The 20,904-nt window shown below is 34.1% G+C and overlaps 2 protein-coding genes, 1 long non-coding RNA gene and 1 pseudogene across 4 annotated transcripts; 1 reads left to right on the top strand and 3 right to left on the bottom strand.

The window, feature by feature from the left end:
• The window catches only part of LOC146916331 (uncharacterized), a 41,555-nt pseudogene extending 41,440 nt beyond the window's left edge, over window positions 1-115 (bottom strand).
• Window positions 116-4,196: 4,081 nt separating this feature from the next.
• LOC146916332 (uncharacterized) lies at window positions 4,197-5,241 on the bottom strand. The gene is made up of 4 exons (XM_085721600.1): window positions 5,039-5,241; window positions 4,834-4,945; window positions 4,534-4,722; window positions 4,197-4,427 (listed from the first exon to the last, which is right to left on the bottom strand). Exons 1-4 carry the CDS (start codon window positions 5,239-5,241, stop codon window positions 4,197-4,199), a joined length of 735 nt encoding a protein of 244 aa, XP_085577726.1.
• Window positions 5,242-8,181: 2,940 nt separating this feature from the next.
• LOC146916333 (replication protein A 70 kDa DNA-binding subunit E-like) lies at window positions 8,182-10,928 on the bottom strand. The gene is made up of 11 exons (XM_085721601.1): window positions 10,747-10,928; window positions 10,380-10,647; window positions 10,181-10,277; window positions 9,963-10,084; window positions 9,757-9,841; window positions 9,382-9,669; window positions 9,164-9,281; window positions 8,899-9,021; window positions 8,733-8,807; window positions 8,520-8,627; window positions 8,182-8,427 (listed from the first exon to the last, which is right to left on the bottom strand). The coding sequence occupies exons 1-11, from the start codon at window positions 10,900-10,902 to the stop codon at window positions 8,182-8,184; spliced, it is 1,686 nt and encodes a 561-aa protein (XP_085577727.1). The 5' UTR covers window positions 10,903-10,928.
• Window positions 10,929-17,949: 7,021 nt separating this feature from the next.
• On the top strand, window positions 17,950-20,280 carry LOC146916334 (uncharacterized). Of its 2 annotated transcripts, XR_015014993.1 has the most exons (5): window positions 17,950-18,408; window positions 18,665-18,716; window positions 19,081-19,272; window positions 19,391-19,557; window positions 19,645-20,280. It is a non-coding gene; the product is annotated as an uncharacterized LOC146916334 (long non-coding RNA). The 2 variants fall into 2 exon arrangements; XR_015014992.1 differs by lacking the exon at window positions 17,950-18,408 and having other exon boundaries at window positions 18,447-18,716.
• The last annotated feature ends 624 nt before the right edge of the window (window positions 20,281-20,904 follow it).

Here is a 20,904-nt window from a genome sequence, read left to right on the forward strand (position 1 = left end):
CCTTCCCAGGCACCATACAACTCTCAACAGTCCACAACCTCAAGACCCTGAGGGTGATGGACCAATCCTTCCTATTTGGTTTCAGTGAAAGAACACTCCTAACAGGATAATTCATTCTGAACAAAGCTTTTGAAAGCAATAAGTCCTTTAATATTTCAAAACTTGTAACTTTGAAATAAGTAATGAACTTTTAAGGTAGTAAGGCAAGGACATTTATATAGAGGATACTTCTCTATATATATATATAGACACATTAAGTTAAAAAGAAAGAATGTACTGAAAAAGAAAGAATGTATTACAACACATGCCCTTGTGCGTCAGATTTTAAAAAATAAAAATAATCCTACATTTTTCACAACTCAAAAAGGGAAATTTTAAGGTCCGCATTTATGCAAAGTTTGGAGAGGCATGTAGAGATGTAGGGTGTAGTGAAATTGAGTCCTTGGCCTGATATCATGCAGCCAACCAAACAGTGTAGGTGGTAGAGCAAATATCCAAAAGAAAATATATTTTGTACACCTATCCTAGTCAAAGAACAAAGAGTATTGAACCTCAAAGAGTGGCAGTGGAATGAAATGTCATCTTAGATTGACGTGGGACCATTGATTGTCAACTAACAAATAAAACTTTTTCCAACTCAGAAACTGAACAATTAAACCAAATATTGCCATTTGGAGGTTAACAAAGCAGTGTCCGGTTTTCATGGGGAGTGGGTGAGCAGATACATCCTCCATTTAGACATCTATGAATCATGGGGAGTAAGCATTAAATGGAATGCAAACCAAAGATGAATTATGGATCCATTAACTGACAATCGGCGATCAATTGCACAAGTACATTATCTTATGGAATTGACCTCAACATACTGTACATTAACATATTTGGAGAGAACACAGTAAACCAAATTCATTTTGAAATCTTATAGCCTCAACCTAATTCCTAAAAAAGATAAAGCAGCATGAACAAATGATAACATCAACTACAACCAATTACACATAAGACCTCAATATACTGTACATTGACACAGTTGGGGAGAACACAGTAAACCAAATTCATTTTGAAATCTTGTAACCTCAACCTAATTCCTAAAAAAGATAAAGCAGCATGAACAAATGATAACATCAACCACAACCAATTACACATAGTCGTGTGAAGGGCCTAATATTTTTCACATGCGACAAATCCAAAAAATCAACTAAAAAATAACAAAGTGCACAAAATTGGGATACATAATTAGAAAAAATGAACCACGACGGGTACAAAGAGAACATGTAACATACATCATAGTCATAATAAATAATCACATATAGGTGTAACTTGCTTAGAGAAAATTGAAACAAACATTCCTTTATGTAAATAATGTGGTAGATCATATTAGATGTGACCCATACTTTTATCATCTATGCTGCCAGGATATGCTACATTGACATATCTCACTTGTCTTCTATCAACTATTTACTATGAAAGTGATAAACACAAAATTATTCTAAATTTCTAGGGACAATCTCTAAAAAAAAAAAATTAGATATTCATAGTTAATCTTTTGTAAATTAGATTCATCACATTTTTTATAGACCATTTACCCGGACACACGGGTAAAATGACCTCGAATATACACAAACATAAAAATCAGATTCATCACATTTATCAATTACAAAAGGTATAATTAATTTTTTTAGAAAGTTATAAATGTTATGAAAGCTATAAATTTTTTGGATAAGTTCGTGCACCAATTACTTTCGAGTAACAATTAACATCTAAAAAATTTGCAATAGGCTGAATGACACCACCAATCACCACCACACAGTATAATTAAATTAGGATCGGGCATCCAACCTAATAAAGGATAGGACGCATTGAAGTTCCATAATAACAATGAGTATTCAATTGTGGAATTGACCCATACTTGCTGTACATTGACATATTTGGAGAGAACACAGTCAACCAAAATTCATTTTGAAATCTTGTAGCCTCACCCTAATTCCTAAAAAATATAAAGCAGCATGAACAAATGGTACCATCAACCACAACCAATTACACATAATGTTGTGAAGGGCCTAATAATTAACGGCATGTGACCAATCCAAGCAATATGTGACCCATACTTTTATAATCTATGCTGCCAGGATATGCTACATTGACATATCTCACTTGTCTTCTATCAACTATTTACCATGAAAGTGATAAACACAAAATTATTCTAAATTTTTAGGGACAATGTCTAAAAAAAATAGATATTCATAGTTAATCTTTTGTAAATTACATTCATCACATTTTTTATAGACCATTTGCCCGGACACACGGGTAAAATGATCTCGAATGTACATAAACATATAAATCAGATTCATCACATTTATCAATTACAAAAGGTATAATTCTTACGTTAGTTATTAATTTTTTTAGAAAGTTATAAATTTTATGAAAGCTATAAATTTTTTGGATAAGTTCGTGCACCAATTACTTTCGAGTAACAATTAAAATCTAAAAAATTCGCAATAGGCTGAATGACACCACCAATCACCACCACACAGTATAATTCAATTAGGACCGGGCATCCAACCTAATAAAGGATAGGACGCATTGAAGTTCCATAATAACAATGAGTATTCAATCATGGAATTGACCCATACTTGCTGTACATTAACATATTTGGAGAGAACACAGTCAACCAAAATTCATTTTGAAATCTTGTAGCCTCACCCTAATTCCTAAAAAATATAAAGCAGCATGAACAAATGATACCATCAACCACAACCAATTACACATAATCTTGTGAAGAGCCTAATAATTAACGACATGTGACCAATCCAAAAAATCAACTCATAAAAAGAACAAAGTGCACAAAATTAGGATACATAATTAGACAAAATTGACCACGACGGCTACAAAGAGAACATGAAACAAATATCACAGTCATAATAAATAATTACATAGAGATGTAATTTTCTTAGAGAAAATTGAAACAAACATTCATTTATATACATAATGAGGTAGAACATATTAGATGTGACCCATACTCTTATGATCTATGGTGCCTACGATATGCTACATTGACATATCTAACTTGTCGTCTATCAACTATATACTATGAAAGTGATAAACACAAAATTATTCTAAATTTTCAGGGACAATCTCTAAAAAAAAAATTAGATATTCATAGCTAAACTTTTGTAAATTAGATTCATCACATTTTATATAGACTATTTGTCTGGACACACGGGTAAAATTACCTGAAATATACAAATATATATAAATTAGATTCATCACATTTATCAATTACATAAGGTATAATTTTTAAGTTAGTTACTAAATTTTTTTTGAAGTTATAAATTTCATAAAAGTTATAGATTTTTTGGATAAGTTCGTGCACCAATTACTTTCGAGTAACATTAAAATTTAAAAAATTCCCTATAGACTGAATGACACCACCAATCACCACCGCAAAAAAAGGACACCATCACAAAAGGACAAAAGGTAAACTTACCCGTGCGTCCGTGCATTAAAACAATCTTTTTAGGATCAAGCATTCAACCGAATAAATGAGGCATTGAAGCTCATAATAACAATGAGCATTCAATTATTTTTATTTTTTGAAATGCGTAAAAACAAATTGTACTAAAATCTGAAAAAAAAATTTATCTACATAAAAGAAAAAAATTTGGATAAGTATTACACCTGAAGGTGAATATATTTTGACAATTAACCAAGCTTTATGTTTAGAAGTGCTTCAGAAAATAAGTTTAAATTGAGAAGTTGGACATATCTCAATCACACGCTTATAATAAATAAGCAAGGCTACCGCACGCCTGTACAGTAACCTCTACAAAAAAAATCAAATAATATGCCAAAGATGTAAAATAAATTCTGCATCACCAAAGAGAGGTTTTATATGGTCATAACTCAGGGAATACACAATATGTAAGGGTTGTTTCCCTTTACACTGTGAGCCCAGACAAATTTTAATCACAAAAACATTCCAGTAAATAGCAATGGTGGAAAACAAATAAATTAACAAAACATGTGTTTATTAATAAGAGAAACACTCATACAAACAGACAAAGACACATTCAAATGAAAGGACAGGTTACACATCATTACACAACTTCATCACAATACACAGACACTGGAATGAAGACACTACCACTCCGAATACAAACAAAGACCGATGACAAAATGCCAACATAAAAACTACATAACTACTCCATAATAATATAGGTCTTGGTAAGCATTGCAGCCTTGGAAACAACAGTTGACTGAACAACTTCAAGGTCATTGCACAAGTCAATGTACTTCCGCTTATTATTAAGAGTGTTAGACTCCGAAATGGCTTCATGGCAAGCATCAGCTGGAACACTGTCCTTAGGATCTTTCTCAACATCTTTTTGAATAACCTGAGAATCATCAGCAGCTAATTCAATGAGTGGTTCCTAACAAATAAAAAAAAACACGGTCATCTAAAATCTCGTAGCTTATGCATAAATTTTCTGAATACAAAACACTGGTACAATGATCATCACCCAACGCATAGCTCACCTTGTCAACCCTAGCGGTAAGGTACTTACTAATATACATTCCCACCAAAGAAGGATCATAGCGTAAGCCCAATACCTCATAACTTGTAGCCTCATCAGAATCATCGGCCAACTTCTTTCCAACTTTGAAAAGCAATGGCTCACCGTACAAAGACTCCATATCATCAGGATAGAGAGAGGATGCACCAGACTGTGCACACCAAAATTGTTTTTGAAAAAAATAATTACCACTTTTAACATCTAGCCAAAGCATCACGAGGTATAATAGAAATATACAATTTAAATTAAAAAATCAAACTACCATGGAGATTAACATCCTGCAAGTTTCAGAGGCAATCTCCTTAACAACATCATCGTACAACACAAAAACAACATCATTTGTTAGACCGCCAGCCCTAATTTTAAGCCTGAACCTGCATAAAATAATCAACCAATTCAATAAGAATGCTAAACAATGATGCACACCAATGAAATGGGAAACAGCACATCAGTCCTCAACAAATAACCTTGGATCATCCTGATCACCAACATCTCGGCGCCACATATCAACCCCTTCCACGACACCTAAGTAGCAAGCAACAACAAACGACACTCCTTCAATTTTAGAAGAAGAAAAATCAGAAAATTTCTTTATGTTTTCTACCTCCGTAACATGATCGAGTTCATTCATCCCATACGACAAAACATTCTCATCGGAAGAATCACCCATTTCCCACAATTGAACAATTGCACAATCAAGTAAAGTGAGATAAGTTTGATACCAACGTGATATGTAGAGACTATATATAGATAAGTTGAATCACCCAATGCAGAAAAGGCCAGGTTCTTGGTGGAGGGAAAAGGAAGGTTTTCAAAAATACAATATAAAATTGAGAGACATAGACCAAGTAGATAGCTATGGCTCAAGTAACAACAATTACACAATTGGACATACTCCAAAATAAGAATAACCTCACACACTCATATCTCAATATAAAAAACAAACGATCAGGATCTTTTCTATCATGACCTAAGTCCATTTCAAAAACCTTTATCAATACACTGTGATGCCAAAATACCACACCAATGACCCTATACATTACACATCAATAGTTTTTTTATCAAAAAATAGGCATTGCAACCAAAAGAGTTATAAAATGTAATAAATGTTAAAAATACCGATATCGTATACCGTATTATACAAAGTTATAAACACTAAATACCTATAACATAAAAACCTGGCTTAGGAACCTTCCATAAACAAAAAGAAATAAACACTTGGAACTATAGAGGGTTGACCCTAGAATAACTCTAAAAAGAATATCACAGTCTTGGTAGACATTATAAGGACAAATGACTGACAATTACAAAGCAAAAGCAAGCCAGATAGAAGGGATCCCAAACCAATTAATGCAAAAGCAACCGTGTGAGATAAAGCAATCAACAATTTAAGGCAAAATGACAACACAAATACTTTTTCAAAATACAGAGATCTCAAATCCTATAGAATGCTGGATTATATACATAGATGAAGAAATAAGGGGCATCTTAGACCATCCTACACTACCTAAAGCAACTCTCCCAATAAATTAAAGAGAACAAAACACCAATACCACTAAGGACAATGATCAATTATTGATGTAGGACCTGAATATAGGTGTAGAATCTCATATACGCTGAAAAATTACCACTGCAACAATGACTTCCCACAACCAAACATTTTGATACCAAACTGAACAATCAACACAGCAATAAAATCAATTATCAACTCAAGGCCATGTTTACACATCAATAAATGCAAGAAATCAAAACTAAAAAATCATCAAGCACAATGATAAATCATGGATGTGCGCCCTGTGTATACCTGTCAACGCCTGCTGAAGCTGGAAATACACCACCGCCACAAAGACTCTTCCTACAATTATACACTTTGATATTATACCTCAATGCAATGTTTAAGATGTTTTCATAATGAAACATTCCAGATTCAAGTTAACTTCACTAAATTAAAATAAAATAAAATCAACCAAATACAACGACATCATAACCCTACTTACCAGGCAGCTATCATCATCTCAATAATCTAACCATAACCATTTACCATACACTGTACAACCAAAAAACATTATCAACACCCACACGTCCCTCTACAATCCCAACAATACCAAAAAAACATTTTTAACAACCACACATCCCTCTACAATCCCAATAATCTAATTTTAAGATTCAAACTACATACAATGTCCAAACCAAATAAAATGAAAAATTAACAATTAAATTAAATCTTTATCATACAATGAGCCGCTAAAAATGCTAAGAGCATGGCCAGATAAAAAAATCTATGAAAAAAGAATTTGACCTGGGAATGAGGTGTATGAAGACAAAGATTTAAAGATATATCAGACTAAAACTCATTACCATGAGTAAGAGAACCAAGATGGTAGCAAGCACCCCGAAATTAAGAATCATAAAACCAAAAATAAACACCTCTCCATTTGGAAGGAGATTGTCCGTGCTTAACAACACGTTACTCTTTCTCGCTGCATCTGTTAGACTTTACCAAAGGTGATGGCCCCAACCCAATTGTGCAAATACCCAATAATAGTCAATAAATGCGAATAATATATATCCCTACGTTAATTTGTTGGACCACACAACTTAATTGTAATCTCAAACAAAAATAAACACAAAGCAGGTCAAATGTTCTTCAAAAAAAAACAAAGCATGTCAAAGGAAATAGAACTTTAAAGTAGTTTTTTTACATCTAACCCTTTTCATGGCCCACCATCTAATGATAAATAAATAAAAAAGAGGTAAAGGAGAGTAAAAATTTAATTAGATCTAGGATTTCAAGTGGTTTTAATATGTCTAACATTTTTTATGTAGATAGATGTAATGCTTTTTTACCTCTAACCTTTTTGAACTTTAAGTGCTTTTTACGAAGAACGTTTTTAATATATGTAGTAATTTAATTGGATCTCTTGGTATATTTTTTTCACTGATATACATATAACAATGAGCATCAACACTACCGTTTTAATTAAATAGCAAATAGGATTACATCGGTCGTCTAATGTGAAACTGTAGACTGCAGAAATCAATTGCAAAAAAAATCTACTAACATGTAAATGTTCAAAATAGATCGAGAACGTCCACGACATTAATCACCGGATTAAATAAACTTAGTAAAATTTCCCAAACTCATTGGCATATTAACCCATCTAACTTTGTTATACAACACATTCATATCAACAAAGTCATAAGTATCTTGCAAAAAAAATAAAAATATACAGTGGGAAAGAATATTAATCCAACACAAATATATATATATATATATGGTGACTTGAAGTACATAAGAGTTCAACAACAATCAACCAAGGAAACTACAAACAACACCAGAACATCAAGACACTAAAGGAAGGTACCAATGACTTAGCAGATGGAGCTAAATAGGATAAATAGCCGAGGTTGCAGACACTGCAACAACAACATAACAGCAAATTGAAACTAAGCAAATTTACACCACAACATAAGAACTCCTACACAATACAGTAACTTAATCATGAAAGACACTTGTGGATGACAACTGGAAACATCCTACATTATTTATCGCCTAGTCCGGCAAAGCTAACAGCACCCCAACACATCAACACAACGAACAACCTCGTCTTCAATCATCCTCGAGAACAACAAACTTGGACCTCTTCTTTGGGGCATCAAGAGCAACCTCATCAAAGTCATCTGCCAGGTTCCTCTTGACAGATCTAGCACGGGACGACCTCTTTGGTTTAGTGGCAACATCAGGAGATGGGGTAACGATGAGGCCAGAAACAAACTCCTCCGTCTGGGAATCGACAACATAATCAACTTTGTCATCAAGGCTTTCCAAACCAGCAGCTTCTTCCTTTGGTTCATCCTATATACAAAGAAATATTGTCAAATTCATGCACATTAACAAATAAAAAGACCCATTGAGAGGGACAAGTTCAGACGACTGTAGTGGCCTACCAGTGGACTCTCACCATCCTTGCTATCTGGGGCAGTTGGCGCTGATCCAATCAAATTATCACCATCATCCCCCAGCTGGGCATCACCAGAATCAGACCCCTCAAAATCCTTTGAACAATACAACAATATAATCATGAGGACAGTCCAAAACATACAATCTAATGCAACCATGAAAGATAAAAAGACCTGTTCATGCAATGATATATAATAAACCTGCGGTGACAAATCATCAGCATCATCATCCTTCTCGGAATCAAAGTCACCAGCAAGAGGCACCCTAGACATGCGCTACAACCAACATAAAACCAGGACACAATAAACAAAAAGTTCGGCATATACATGAATGAAAACAACCAAACTCCAATAATCAAGGCCAGACCTTAATAGGAGTAGTGCCATCTCCATCATCACAGAACTTAGCTAGGATATCAGACTCCTTGCAAACCCTTTTCACCCTGAATGAGCCATCAAACAAAGAACTGACGGTAGAAGTCTTCTCAACCTAGAACAGCATCTTTGTGCCCTTAATTAATAGAAGTTCAGGAGGATATGAACCAGCAATCTCAGCCTACAAAATAAATGATTTCTTTAAACCTACAAATATATCAATTTCCTGATGCAGAATTAAACAGCCAGAACCACACCTTGGATGAGGAAACCACAGCAGAACATTGTTTTCCAATAAGATAGTTCACGTCAGTGTCAAACAACACAAAAACTGCATGATCGGTCTCATCACTAACGCGAACCTTCAGCTTATACCTACCAATTCAATAAAAAAAACAAAGGGTAAACAATAGTGTATTATAATATTAGGCTACCACGACAGTTGAAACAATCAAATTAGCTAGAATCAACAAACCTTGGCACCATATGGAACACATGCTTGACACATCCCTTGCAATAGTATGCACCGGAATCAGGGGTAACTCCTCTATGGCAACGACAGGCCGGATACCACCACTGCTCACCTTCAACAAACCCATCAATAATACCAAAAACAATAAATACACCATCCTCATCAGTAGCTTGCAACTCAGATATCTTTTTCCGGGGATAGAGGCTAATGAAATCTTCCTCCATTGACGGCCTAGCCCTTGGCCCAATGATGGGAACAGATGCGCTGGATTCAACCCCATGGAGAGCAATCCTGCCATCAAACATAAGATAAAACACCAATTAAAGCACCTATTCGAAATTCAATTACACCACAAAACAACTGAATACAAAAATATACCCATTTTTAAAGTCCACAGCCTCCTTAATGTCAGGATTCAGCAAAAGCCTAGTTGTACTCATGACATTTTGGAGAGATGGCTTATCTGTCAAAAAAAACTCAAGGAATTAATCACTTAAAAACCAACAAAACACTAAAAAAAAATACCACAAAATATACGTGGTAACAATCAAAAGATCAATAAATAGAATAAACACAACAACAACCTCTGAAAATCTTAATCTTTGCATACTGCAGAATCACAACTGGCATTCCACCAACAGACTTTCCCATCAACCGCTGAAGAAGATCCACATAATCACCAAAGAGAGCACACTCACACTTACCACTGCATCAATTAACATAAAAACCAAAACCAAGCCAAAACAGAATTTGTCATATCAACGTCACCCACACCTATATAAATAACAAAGATCAAACAAACCTTTCATCAGTGAGCTCAATCACAATCATCTTTGTCACCTTCCCATCCCTAATATACTCCCTCTCAGCAGATATACCAGTCATCACACCCATCACATCTGGTAACACAGCAGAGATTTCGTACACAAAGAAACACAATATATGACGAAAAAAATAACACAAAAATAATCCTTCATCCACCATAAATCATAAATACATACCAACCAAGTAGTCGTAGTCAACAACGTGATCGCATACTTCAGAAATCTTGGTCAAGGACAGACCATATGGATCAATCAGTGAACTGTGAGACTCAAACACATTAGTTCTCATCTGGAACATTATCTTATATGGATGAAGGGTGGTACGGTAAAAGCCAGAACAGGGAGCAACCGAGAAGAAAGAAATCCTGTACACCTGACCCTCGACCAATTTCGGCTGAAAAAGATACACCAGTTGCTTGCGAACGGTTGCATGAATCTTTCCCCCCTTTTAAGAAAAAATACAGCAGAAACACCACAAATCAGTTAATAATTCCATGCGACAGAAAAATTAAACATCTCACAAAATGGTTAATGCAACACTTACCTTCTCATCAACCAAAACCATCTCAAGAGAGTTGATCTGGTCAGGTTTCATAAAGGACTGCACAGCCCACAATCGATCAACACGAACCTTGATCCTCCAAGTTTCTCTGCCAGGCAGAACATCACACAATGAATCAAAAGAGTTTTCCTTTCTCATTTTTCAGTGGGTTGGTTGCAAAATCAGAGCACAGAAGCAATAATCTGTGACAATGAAGCACAAATGGAATAGGTATTTATAGAAAAAAAAACAGAGGTGAAAGAGAAGAAATTCAAATTCAATTTTAACCTAAAATTCATTTTCGGGGGGAAAACCACCAAAGTTTGTCAAACCACAAAAGCTACCTGACATAAAAACTTTGCAGCATGAAATAACATAGGCGCCGCTAACCTAGGAATGCATTATACAAACCTAATGGACAATACAGACAAAATTCAACAAATAAAACATGCCAATCATAGCAAACCCATGCAAACATAGGGCGGCATACCTAGGAATGCATTAAAATGGGGAATACAGACAAAAACCAACCTAATGAACATGCCAACAAACGTAAATTACATGCAAAATTAGGGATCTACAGTGATTTTTGGGGAAACCATGTTGTAAAGTGTATTGATTATACACGTGGAGAGCATAATTTTACAAGTGTCTATACTCTTTTCCATTTTATGCTTCTAACCTTTTGCATTGGTTAATTACATCCACTAGTTGTGAGGACCTCGTGGTTTTTTGTGAAGAAATTGGAGCTGATAATGGACGTGGCAGTGAGTCAGCATAACTGCTGAATAGGCAATGGATATTGGGACTAATTTGGATACGGTTGATTCTCCAACACAAAGCAAAATGGCTGAATAAGTCAAACCAAATAATGCATAATTGTTCCCTTCAAAAGAGAACATGCAATCATCCTCATTATGGATTAAAAAAGCACTATCAAAACACTATCCGGAATGAACAATAAATCTAGGAGCAAGTTTTCTAGTCTTAATTGCTTTGCAAACACCAATTATATAGAAGTTATTGTAAGCAATACATGATCTCCGACTATAGATTCTAAAGGCCATCCTCCGTTTATCAATATAGATATTTTATCTGTCTTGAACCACTTTCATCTTATCACTTGTCATTTTAACATGATACAATATATCCTAAAATGCAAATGCAACCCACTTTCAAACAACATAAGAGTTATTTGTTCCGTGAGTTTAATTATATTGCAAAACAACATAAAGTTGTTTGTTCCGTGAGTTTTGTTGTGTTCAAGTGTGAATTATATGTCTCACACGGATAGAAAAGTGGAGGTTGAACTCTTTATAAGTGAGAGAACCCATAAACCTGTTGCCTTAAGTTTTAGGTAAGAGTGTGGCGTCTCTCTCGCTTGTGTGGTTGCTCTGCCTGGATGTGGGTAGTTCCCCTGACACCCCTCGTGACCCAACAGTCGTATCAGAGCCGAGGTTCGACGAAGGGTTCGACCATCTCCTTCTGTCGAAAGTCTTCTTGACAAAGAGTGTTCAAGCGGCGTGTTCCGTTGAGTGCGGCAACAACGGTACAACTATACGTGTGTGCGGATGAAAGAGCTTCCACTTGAGGGGTGAGCATGATGAATTGATGAACTCACACTTGAGGGGGAGATTGTTGTGTTCAAGTGTGAGTTATATGTCCCACATCGGATAGAAAAGTGGAGGTTGGGCTCTTTATAAGTGAGAAGACACATAAACCTTTACCTTAAAATTTTGGGTAAAAGTGTGGTGTTTCACTCGCTTGTGTAGTTGCTCTGGTGGGGTCCCCCTAACTCCCCTCGTGGTCCATTTAGACACTATGACGATACACCAATTCTACCCCCTACATATGCATGTACTTTACCAATTCTTCCAATTCTTTTGCACACCCCCTACATATGCATGTACTTTACCAATTCTTCCAATTCTTTTGCACACCCCCTACATATGCATGTACTTTGATACGATAAGATATTATTACCTTATAAATTTTTTAAATGGGGTTTTTTTTTTTTAAACAAAAGTACATTGTTTTTAATAGATTTCAACATTTTTTCTTAACAAGCCAAAATGAGATATAATACCACAAGGGAAAATAGCTACTCCTTAGCACAAGGTGTGCATAGGAAAACTATACAAAGTTACAACAATTGTCCGGATTAAACAAGAAAAAGTGACAGTCAATCTATACCCAAACAATTAAGGGGTTGCTGCCACCACATATGATAACCAAAAGGAAAACAGACATTATTAGCTTTCAACCAACCTAAGGAACAAAGTTTTACTTTATCCACTAGCTGCATAATCGATTTTTCTTTATTAGAGAATAGCCTGTGATTCCTTTCATTCCAAATCACCCAAACAGTGCACAACCATATAAGTTGCAAAAAAGAACGTCGCTGTTAAAAGTCACCTGAAGAATAAGCAAATTGTGTAAAATGATCCAAAATGTGTCGAATTGAGAATCAATTGAAATAACGCCACGATGCATCAAGTTATCCTTAGTAGGCCACGGGTTGCGGAGAAGACACCACGCACAAATTGAGACCTTCAAAGGAACATGTTTATGCCAAACGGCATCCGAGACAGCGTCATAGTTATGCATCTCCTGCCTCAGGAGAAGTTAATACACACCGCGCACCATATAACCATCACCAACATTAAATGTTAGTATTGTCATTTTTTATCAAGAGTGAAGATCGAATCCACAATCGCTACACTCTTTAACTCTATATCATCCAACTACCAAGTCAACTTTATAATCCCTAAACACAAGATTTGTTTCTTTTTCTCTAATCCAAACACGCCTAGTAACTTCTCTTCCATGGCCCTCCGACAAATATACATATGTCATATTATTGGTTATGTTGTCATACCTCAGAAAAAAAAATTATGAAAAATGTTAGTAAGTAGTTGCTAGATTAATATTTATTCATTTGCTCGAGTTTAAACTCAAAACCTTCAACTCCTTATCCCTTAAACTTACACAAGTTGAACTTCCAAATTCCCCAATTGTATCCTGATCTCTGGTCAATACTTTTTTATGTAAGATCTTGGGTCAATATTGATGAATGCTACACTTCACCTGTCGTATCTAATTTTATAACATTAATATCAACTAATTGAACAATATGAATACATGTGGTAGTTTAGCATATTAATAATGGGGGTTGGAAATGAAACATAAATAATGAATTTGATCTCGATAGCAGTTGGCAAATCGAGAATCACATGGTTACTTCTAAAAAACTTTCACTATTATAAATTATTTAACCCTGCATCAGTATCATGCGTACTATAAATTGTATAATTAATATTGTAATTAGCTGTCTCACTTTATTAATATTCACATGAAAAATGCCAGACAAGTCTATTTTCTCATGCTAATCATACTTCATAAAAATTTGGAGCACAAAGAGGAGATCTCAAGTTTAAATCCGGGTAACCATAAAAAATTATCTAGCTTAGCATTTTATCGAGCTTAGATCACCAAAATTGTAAAGCAAAATTTCAGTCAAATAATTCTAGTTTCTAGAGTAACTAACAACAAAAGGGAAAACGACAAGAAAATAATTCTTGATTATGGAAACATTTTAAACACGAGCATTAAGGTCCCGTTTGGATTGAACTTATTGTGAGCTTATGAAAAAGAGTGTATGCAAATACATAAGTTTTTATTTTAATTTATAAGTTCTCATTAACGAAAATTGTACCTTCATAAACTGTTTTTTCATAAACTACTTTAACAAGTTTATAAATAATGCATAAAGACATATTTATTTGCATAAGCTGTTTTTCGTAAGCTCTAAAATAAGCTAATCCAAACAAGGCCTAAGTCCCAATATTAATGATGGAAGAAAAAATTGTTGAATTCATGGAAGGAATTAGTCTCTCACAACATTACCCTTTTCAATTAAATTTTAAAATAGGGTTGAAATTTCCATGACTAATAGTATATACTATATTTTTAGATCACTTGTTTGATTTAGATCACTTGACGAGTTGAGATCATCTCCATTTTCTAAATAAAATGACAATCTCCATTACTATAATTTTAAATAAATAAATGATATAAATGCACATGTAATTAGAAATTGATACAATAATAAAATATTTATACACCAAAATTTTGGTAATGGAATAAATGGAGAGAATAATAAATGGAGAGGATCTTAACTCCATGTATGCACGTCAAAAGTTAGAAATTATAGACATTGCTAACGTTAGAAAACATGTCGGGCCAATTTGTTACAGAAGAAAAAAAATACGGATTAATGAGAAATCAATTGGATTAAGTTAAATGATCAGTTGAATGGCGCTATGGTAGGATGAGAGATGTAGTTTAAAAGAAATGGTCATTAGTTTTAAAGGAAAGCTGTTTTGTTGTTTAATTTAGTCAATTGTTGACATATAATAAGAAAAAGGAAAAGAAAAAGCAGAAGTGGACTACAATAATTACTAAATTAAAGGCAAAGACACGAGCTTGTTTGTCTGTCGTCTTCAAATAACAATCAACCCTCATTTAGTGGCATAGACATGTGGGTAAGCATATCAACAAAATCCATACTTACGGTTATCCGCACGTATCAACTCCGATTTGATGAGTTTTTTCCGTTTTGATTGAGAATGGATATGTGTTTGAGTTTTCTCCGATTTCAAAACACAGTTGCAGGATGGGTAACGAGGATATAAGTATCCAACCTGAAACCATATCCAAACTTGTCCCATGGTAGAAAATTACATTATCATCAATTTATAATTTTCATATTATATAATTTGCAATTGATATTTAAAGAAGCAGTCAAATCATTCAGTAAAGGCAATGTTAAAATGAACATATTGCTTGATAATGCATTACAATATTGCCTTCGAGGCTAAAAAACTTCTTTTTTTGTTGAAAAAAAAGATTCACTGTGGGACGAGAATGAGACGGAGATACCAAAATCCATTGGAGAAGGGGATGATATTCAATTTTCCATTCTTGTTGGGTATATGTAAGGTAATGGATAAGTATATAGGAGTTGGAGATGGGGACGGACCACCCCGCTCCAATGCCATGCCTACATGTGGGGCTAAATCATTGAACCAATGAGTTTTCAATTGGGAAATGGAATTAACGAAATTGAAGTATTTTTCTCTATCATTATTCACCAATTTCATTTAGATGATAAGATATTAAATGTCAGAACCAATTGGCAGAGCCAAGCTATGATATAATATTTATTACTAGTTTTTGACTCCGCCTCAATACTACTCATTTTGAACAACTTAACTTTTAAGTCTTTCAGAATTTTATTGAATATTTTAATTTGGTCGTGCATAAGGTAAACATCTTTGTTCGGTACGCAAATGTTCTCGCCACGAACACTGCACACCAACACACTCCTTCCTGGGTTAACACCGTCCGAGACAACAATTGGATGCCCCACCTCGAAGCCAACTGTTTGGTGTGATTTGTTCTTTTGAAAAACAACTATAGCACCAATTCCTGACCATTTTTTTACCATACCCCTAACACTTAAGTTGTATGTCAGAATTTTAACATTAGAAACACATAAAATATATGTCAGAAACACATAAGTTGTATGTCAAAGACTCAACATTAGAAACTCTAACACTTAAGTCGACCTGGCGGTTTTGGCTTAGAATCTTGTAGTGTGCTCCTCTTCAGGGCCGATCCTATATATATGACAGGATACGACGGCATAGAGCCCATGCTAGTAGGAGAAACAAAAAAAAATTATTGGAGTGGGGTGTATATAGTAAACCTCGATTTATAGGGGGGTTATAAAACAAAGTACATCAAGAGGCCCCAAACATGGACTGTTGGGTTGTAAAAAAAAAATTGTTTTTCTCACATCAAGTTTTGCTTAAAAACACATGGAACATACCATTTTACCCCCCAGCTGCAGTTAACTACCGTTCGGTAAGTGAACTGTAGTTAACTGTCGTTGTGAGAACTTCACTTAAATCTTGTTCTTGGCAGAGCATCAAATGCGATTTTGCGCATTTCTGTCGAAAAATCAAAATAAATCGAGGCTTATTCGGAATGCTACGGAAATTTGCAGATCCTCAATATATATTTTTATAGAGGTGTCTCCAAAATTCTGTAGCATTCCCACTAATTCTAGATTTATTTTGATTTTTCGACCAAAATGCGCAAAATCATAATTTTTTTTCCCAAGTGCGCGTCCAACTAAGTCTAGAGGCTAGAAGTTGAATTTTTTCACGATTTTTTGCATTCATGTTTAGGATATAAAAACAATATCCCCCACAAAAAATTAGAATTTTCCAACGGATTAAATATGAACTTTTAACGAACCAAAAACTCAAGAAACCAAAACATCAAAACATTGACTTAGAAATTGAATTTTGAGCTGATTTTTTGTAGACACCTCTATAAAAATGCATATAGAGAATCTGTAAAGTTTCGTAGCATTCCGAATAATCCTCGATTTATTTTGATTTTTTGACCGAAACGCGCAAAATCTTAATTAATGCTTTGACAGGAACTGCGCATAAGTGCAGCTGAGCCAACTGGAGTTAACTGCAGCTCGCACTATGATAGTTAACTACGCCCCAAGGGGAAAATTTTGAAGTTTATTCGTCCTTCTTTGGGTGTTCTCCCTTCTTGAAGTGTCTTGGGACTTGTGATGAAGTTTTCCCAACTTCTATTGTGCTCAAAAACGTTCCAAACTACATTGATCTTCATTTTTAAACTTCCATAATCCTCCATATGGTGTCTTTACACAATTAAATAATAAAAAGAACCAAAACACGTATGAAGTTGTATAATTTGGGAATAAATTGAATTACAATGACTCGGAGGAAAACAATACAAAATGTCCCTCAAGCCATGAGCAACTGCTGTAAATGACCTCTAAATTGTCTTCAAATACTTATTAAAATAACTAAAACATAGCATAACCCGTCATATGAGCCTCCGTCATCACTTCTATAGTCACAACCACATATAATATTGATTTAGGAACACCACAAATAATAAAAATTAGAAAAGGAAATAATTAATTATAACAATTATTATTATTATTGAAAAATAACAATATTTTCTGTTCAACTTTTTATCGTTTGTGTGTGCTTAATAATTAATATTGTTATAATAATTAATATTTTCTTATTATGCTTCACATAATATAACCGCATCTACAGTGTTTTTCTCATTAATAATTAATATTTTCTTATTATGCTTCACATTCTCTATTCAATTATTAGGTTAATTTTGAGATTATAAAATTAATTTTTTGTTGTTGTTGTTAGGAAAAAAGTTTAAGAATAAAATTATTGGATCTATTGGATCTAACTTGAGGCATGAGAGCACCACTGCTGAATCTAATGGTTTAAATGTTGATGCCATTCGGTCACCGCGTGCAACATGCTCCTCTGTGATTCAATTACCATTTAGATACAACAATATTAGTCATGTTGAAGCTTCACATTATTTATTGAACCAATTTTATGATATTTTAAATGGCGATTTAAAAAGATATTGAAAGAATCTTCAATAGGGACGGTATTGTGATAATGGAAAATTAGAGGAGCCTTTGTACCATCCTCCCAATGTTGTACATCCAAATGGATTTTCAAGCACAATTTTATCGGAATATGACACCATGTGAGAACATTGTGCCTCCAACAGTAAATGGTATGCCACTAACATTTCTTCTGATTCCCTTGACATCATAGGAAAATACTTGGGTGACATAATGTCACCGTGACATTAAATCTGGGCCACACAAAGGTGTTGTGTTGTGTGGCCCAGATGTGTTGTATGTGTTGTGTGGCCCAGATGTTGTGTGGCAATGTGTGTTGTGTGGCTCAGATTTAATGTCACTGTGACATTATGTCACCCAAGTGCTTCTCAATATCATAAATCAATTTGATCCTTTTTTTCTTCCTAGATTTAGTGGAGGCACTGTATCTTTCAAGCCAAACCCACTTAATTACCACGAGGTTAATACTTATTTCACCTTTTCACCTACAAATGTTCTATTTCACCTTTTTTTGTTAGTTTAATTAAGCATAATATATTTTTAATGTTTAAATTTTAGGGTTAATTAAGTTTTCAGTCCCTATAAATATTCACAGTTTTGTTTTTAATCCCTACAAAATAAAATCACACTTTTTAGTCCATGTGACATTTTTCTTAAGCATTTTAGGGACTAAAAATGCTGATGGAAAAATTTTATAGGGACTAAAAATGCTGATGGAAAATTTTATAGGGACTAAAAAGTGTGATTTTATTTTGTAGGGGCTAAAAATAAAACCCTAAATATTTATAGGACTAAAAACTTAATTAACCCTAAATTTTATGCAGATTTTTACAACAGAGAGCCTTACAACAAACACCAGAATGCAAATAATATATCTAAAGACGAGGGAATTTGAATTTCAATTCAAGGGAAAATAGACCAGATTAGTTTCACAGGCAGCAAAAAATTTGAATTCTAATTCTAGTGAAAGGATTTCAGCTGTGGTAAAAATCATTACATACAAAATCAGAAACCAGGTATTTATATAAATAAGACATATCATTGTAAATATTCAACTATTTATTATAATAAGGGGCTTTATGACGTTGATTCAGTTAGATTTGTAACTAACATTTTCACTTCAACTTTTCATAGGGTTATCATTATAATTATTGATTATAATAAGGGGATTTGCTTGTGCTTAGTTCTCAAAGAGGGTAAATAAGAAGCATCACAACAAGTTGAAGGCTCAAATAGTTCTGCTAATGAGCAGGAAAATTCAGACAACTCTCCGGATCATCCATGATCACAATCCAATTTAGGTAATGTTTTGTTTTAATTTATTTTCTTTCTTTTTAGTTTTTGGCCACTATTGTTTTTATTTAACATCCCTTTTTGTTTTTTGACAGACATCCTTTTGATAAATGGTACATTAAACGAAATTAATTTGCAAGAGGCCATACACTAACTGGATATAATCGAACTTCATTGATCTAAGTTGTTTCCTTTCACCGAAAGATTGTTCCCGACAAATGGGAATTCCCCAATGAGAATTTTAAGCGAGGATATATCTACCTTCTCCCACCAATCAAGTGTAAAAGAACCAAATTGTTGGCATGCATAAAATTAGTTGGGATTGGTGGAAACTTCACATCAAACTAGTGGAGAGGACATGAGTTCAAACCCGTATCGTGCTGATTTATAGAGCGAGAACAAAAATCTGATGAAAAGAAAGCCAGAAATTAAGCAGTGAATTCGCATGTGTAAAGAATGTGACAGATTTATTATTTAGCTCGACTTTAAGATTCTGATGATTTTGTCATGCCATCTTATCAAGATTTTCGTGTGATCGTTTATGATGTTTTTTATGAGCTATAGTCTACCTTAATTACCAATATTTATAGTCGTACTTGAGAAAGATGTCTTCTTCCCTTTTCTAGACTGCCATGAAAAGAAGATTAGTATATATTTATATCCTCTACAATAAGTTAAGTGATTGTAATATGCATGATTATTATATTGACTAGTTTTATATTGACATCCAATTACTCCCTCCGGTCCTAAATATAAGCAAATTTAACTTTTTAGGTTCATTCAATTAATGATGTATGTGGTTCATATTATGGACCAAATACATCATTAATTGAATGAATCTAAAAAGTCAAATTTGCTTATATTTAGGACCGGAGGGGGTATTATATTGAGTAGTTTTATATTGACATGCAAAAGCCTACAAATTTCCACACTGTATGGTTCTTACACTGAGCAATTAAGGATGGCACATATTCCAAGAAAATAAAAATGATTAAAAAAATTAATTTGTACAACTATTGGGTTGTTCATTTATCATTTCCTTATTATATTTAAAAAAAAGTCGGTTGTTATGGAAACTAATTATCACGTAAAGTGTAGGACGTAAGAAAATGAATGTGAAGTAACACTAAGGGATATGTATGTCATTGCTCATTAGGCAATACTTCTTAGTGAAATGTAGGTTTCTAGTTTGTTATCATGTGCGCATCAAACACATGATAGGATTAATGCTTATCATGTCCATATCATATCCTATCTTTATCCAGCTCTATATCATATCCTGCCTCTATCCTATCCTGACCATCAAACGAGCCCTAAAAATTACTATTTTTTGACAAAAAGAAAAAAATAATCAT

Source organism: Medicago sativa, chromosome 6 (genome assembly GCF_051527215.1).
Source record: "Medicago sativa cultivar Bolivia chromosome 6, Bolivia_mono, whole genome shotgun sequence".
Lineage (NCBI taxonomy): Eukaryota > Viridiplantae > Streptophyta > Magnoliopsida > Fabales > Fabaceae > Medicago > Medicago sativa.

What these genes read in the sequence shown, in the direction of transcription:
- LOC146916332 (XM_085721600.1), bottom strand. Translation starts at nt 5,241, where the DNA reads ATGGGTGATTCTTCCGATGAGAATGTTTTGTCGTATGGGATGAATGAA. An exon ending in GGTGATCAGGATGATCCAAG is followed by an intron (nt 4,946 to 5,038) that starts GTTATTTGTTGA and finishes TATTTTATGCAG; the next exon opens with GTTCAGGCTTAAAATTAGGG. An exon ending in TTACCGCTAGGGTTGACAAG is followed by an intron (nt 4,428 to 4,533) that starts GTGAGCTATGCG and finishes TTTATTTGTTAG; the next exon opens with GAACCACTCATTGAATTAGC.
- LOC146916333 (XM_085721601.1), bottom strand. Translation starts at nt 10,902, where the DNA reads ATGAGAAAGGAAAACTCTTTTGATTCATTGTGTGATGTTCTGCCTGGC. An exon ending in AAAGATTAAGATTTTCAGAG is followed by an intron (nt 9,842 to 9,962) that starts GTTGTTGTTGTG and finishes TTTTTTTGACAG; the next exon opens with ATAAGCCATCTCTCCAAAAT. An exon ending in CTGATGATTTGTCACCGCAG is followed by an intron (nt 8,628 to 8,732) that starts GTTTATTATATA and finishes TATTGTTCAAAG; the next exon opens with GATTTTGAGGGGTCTGATTC.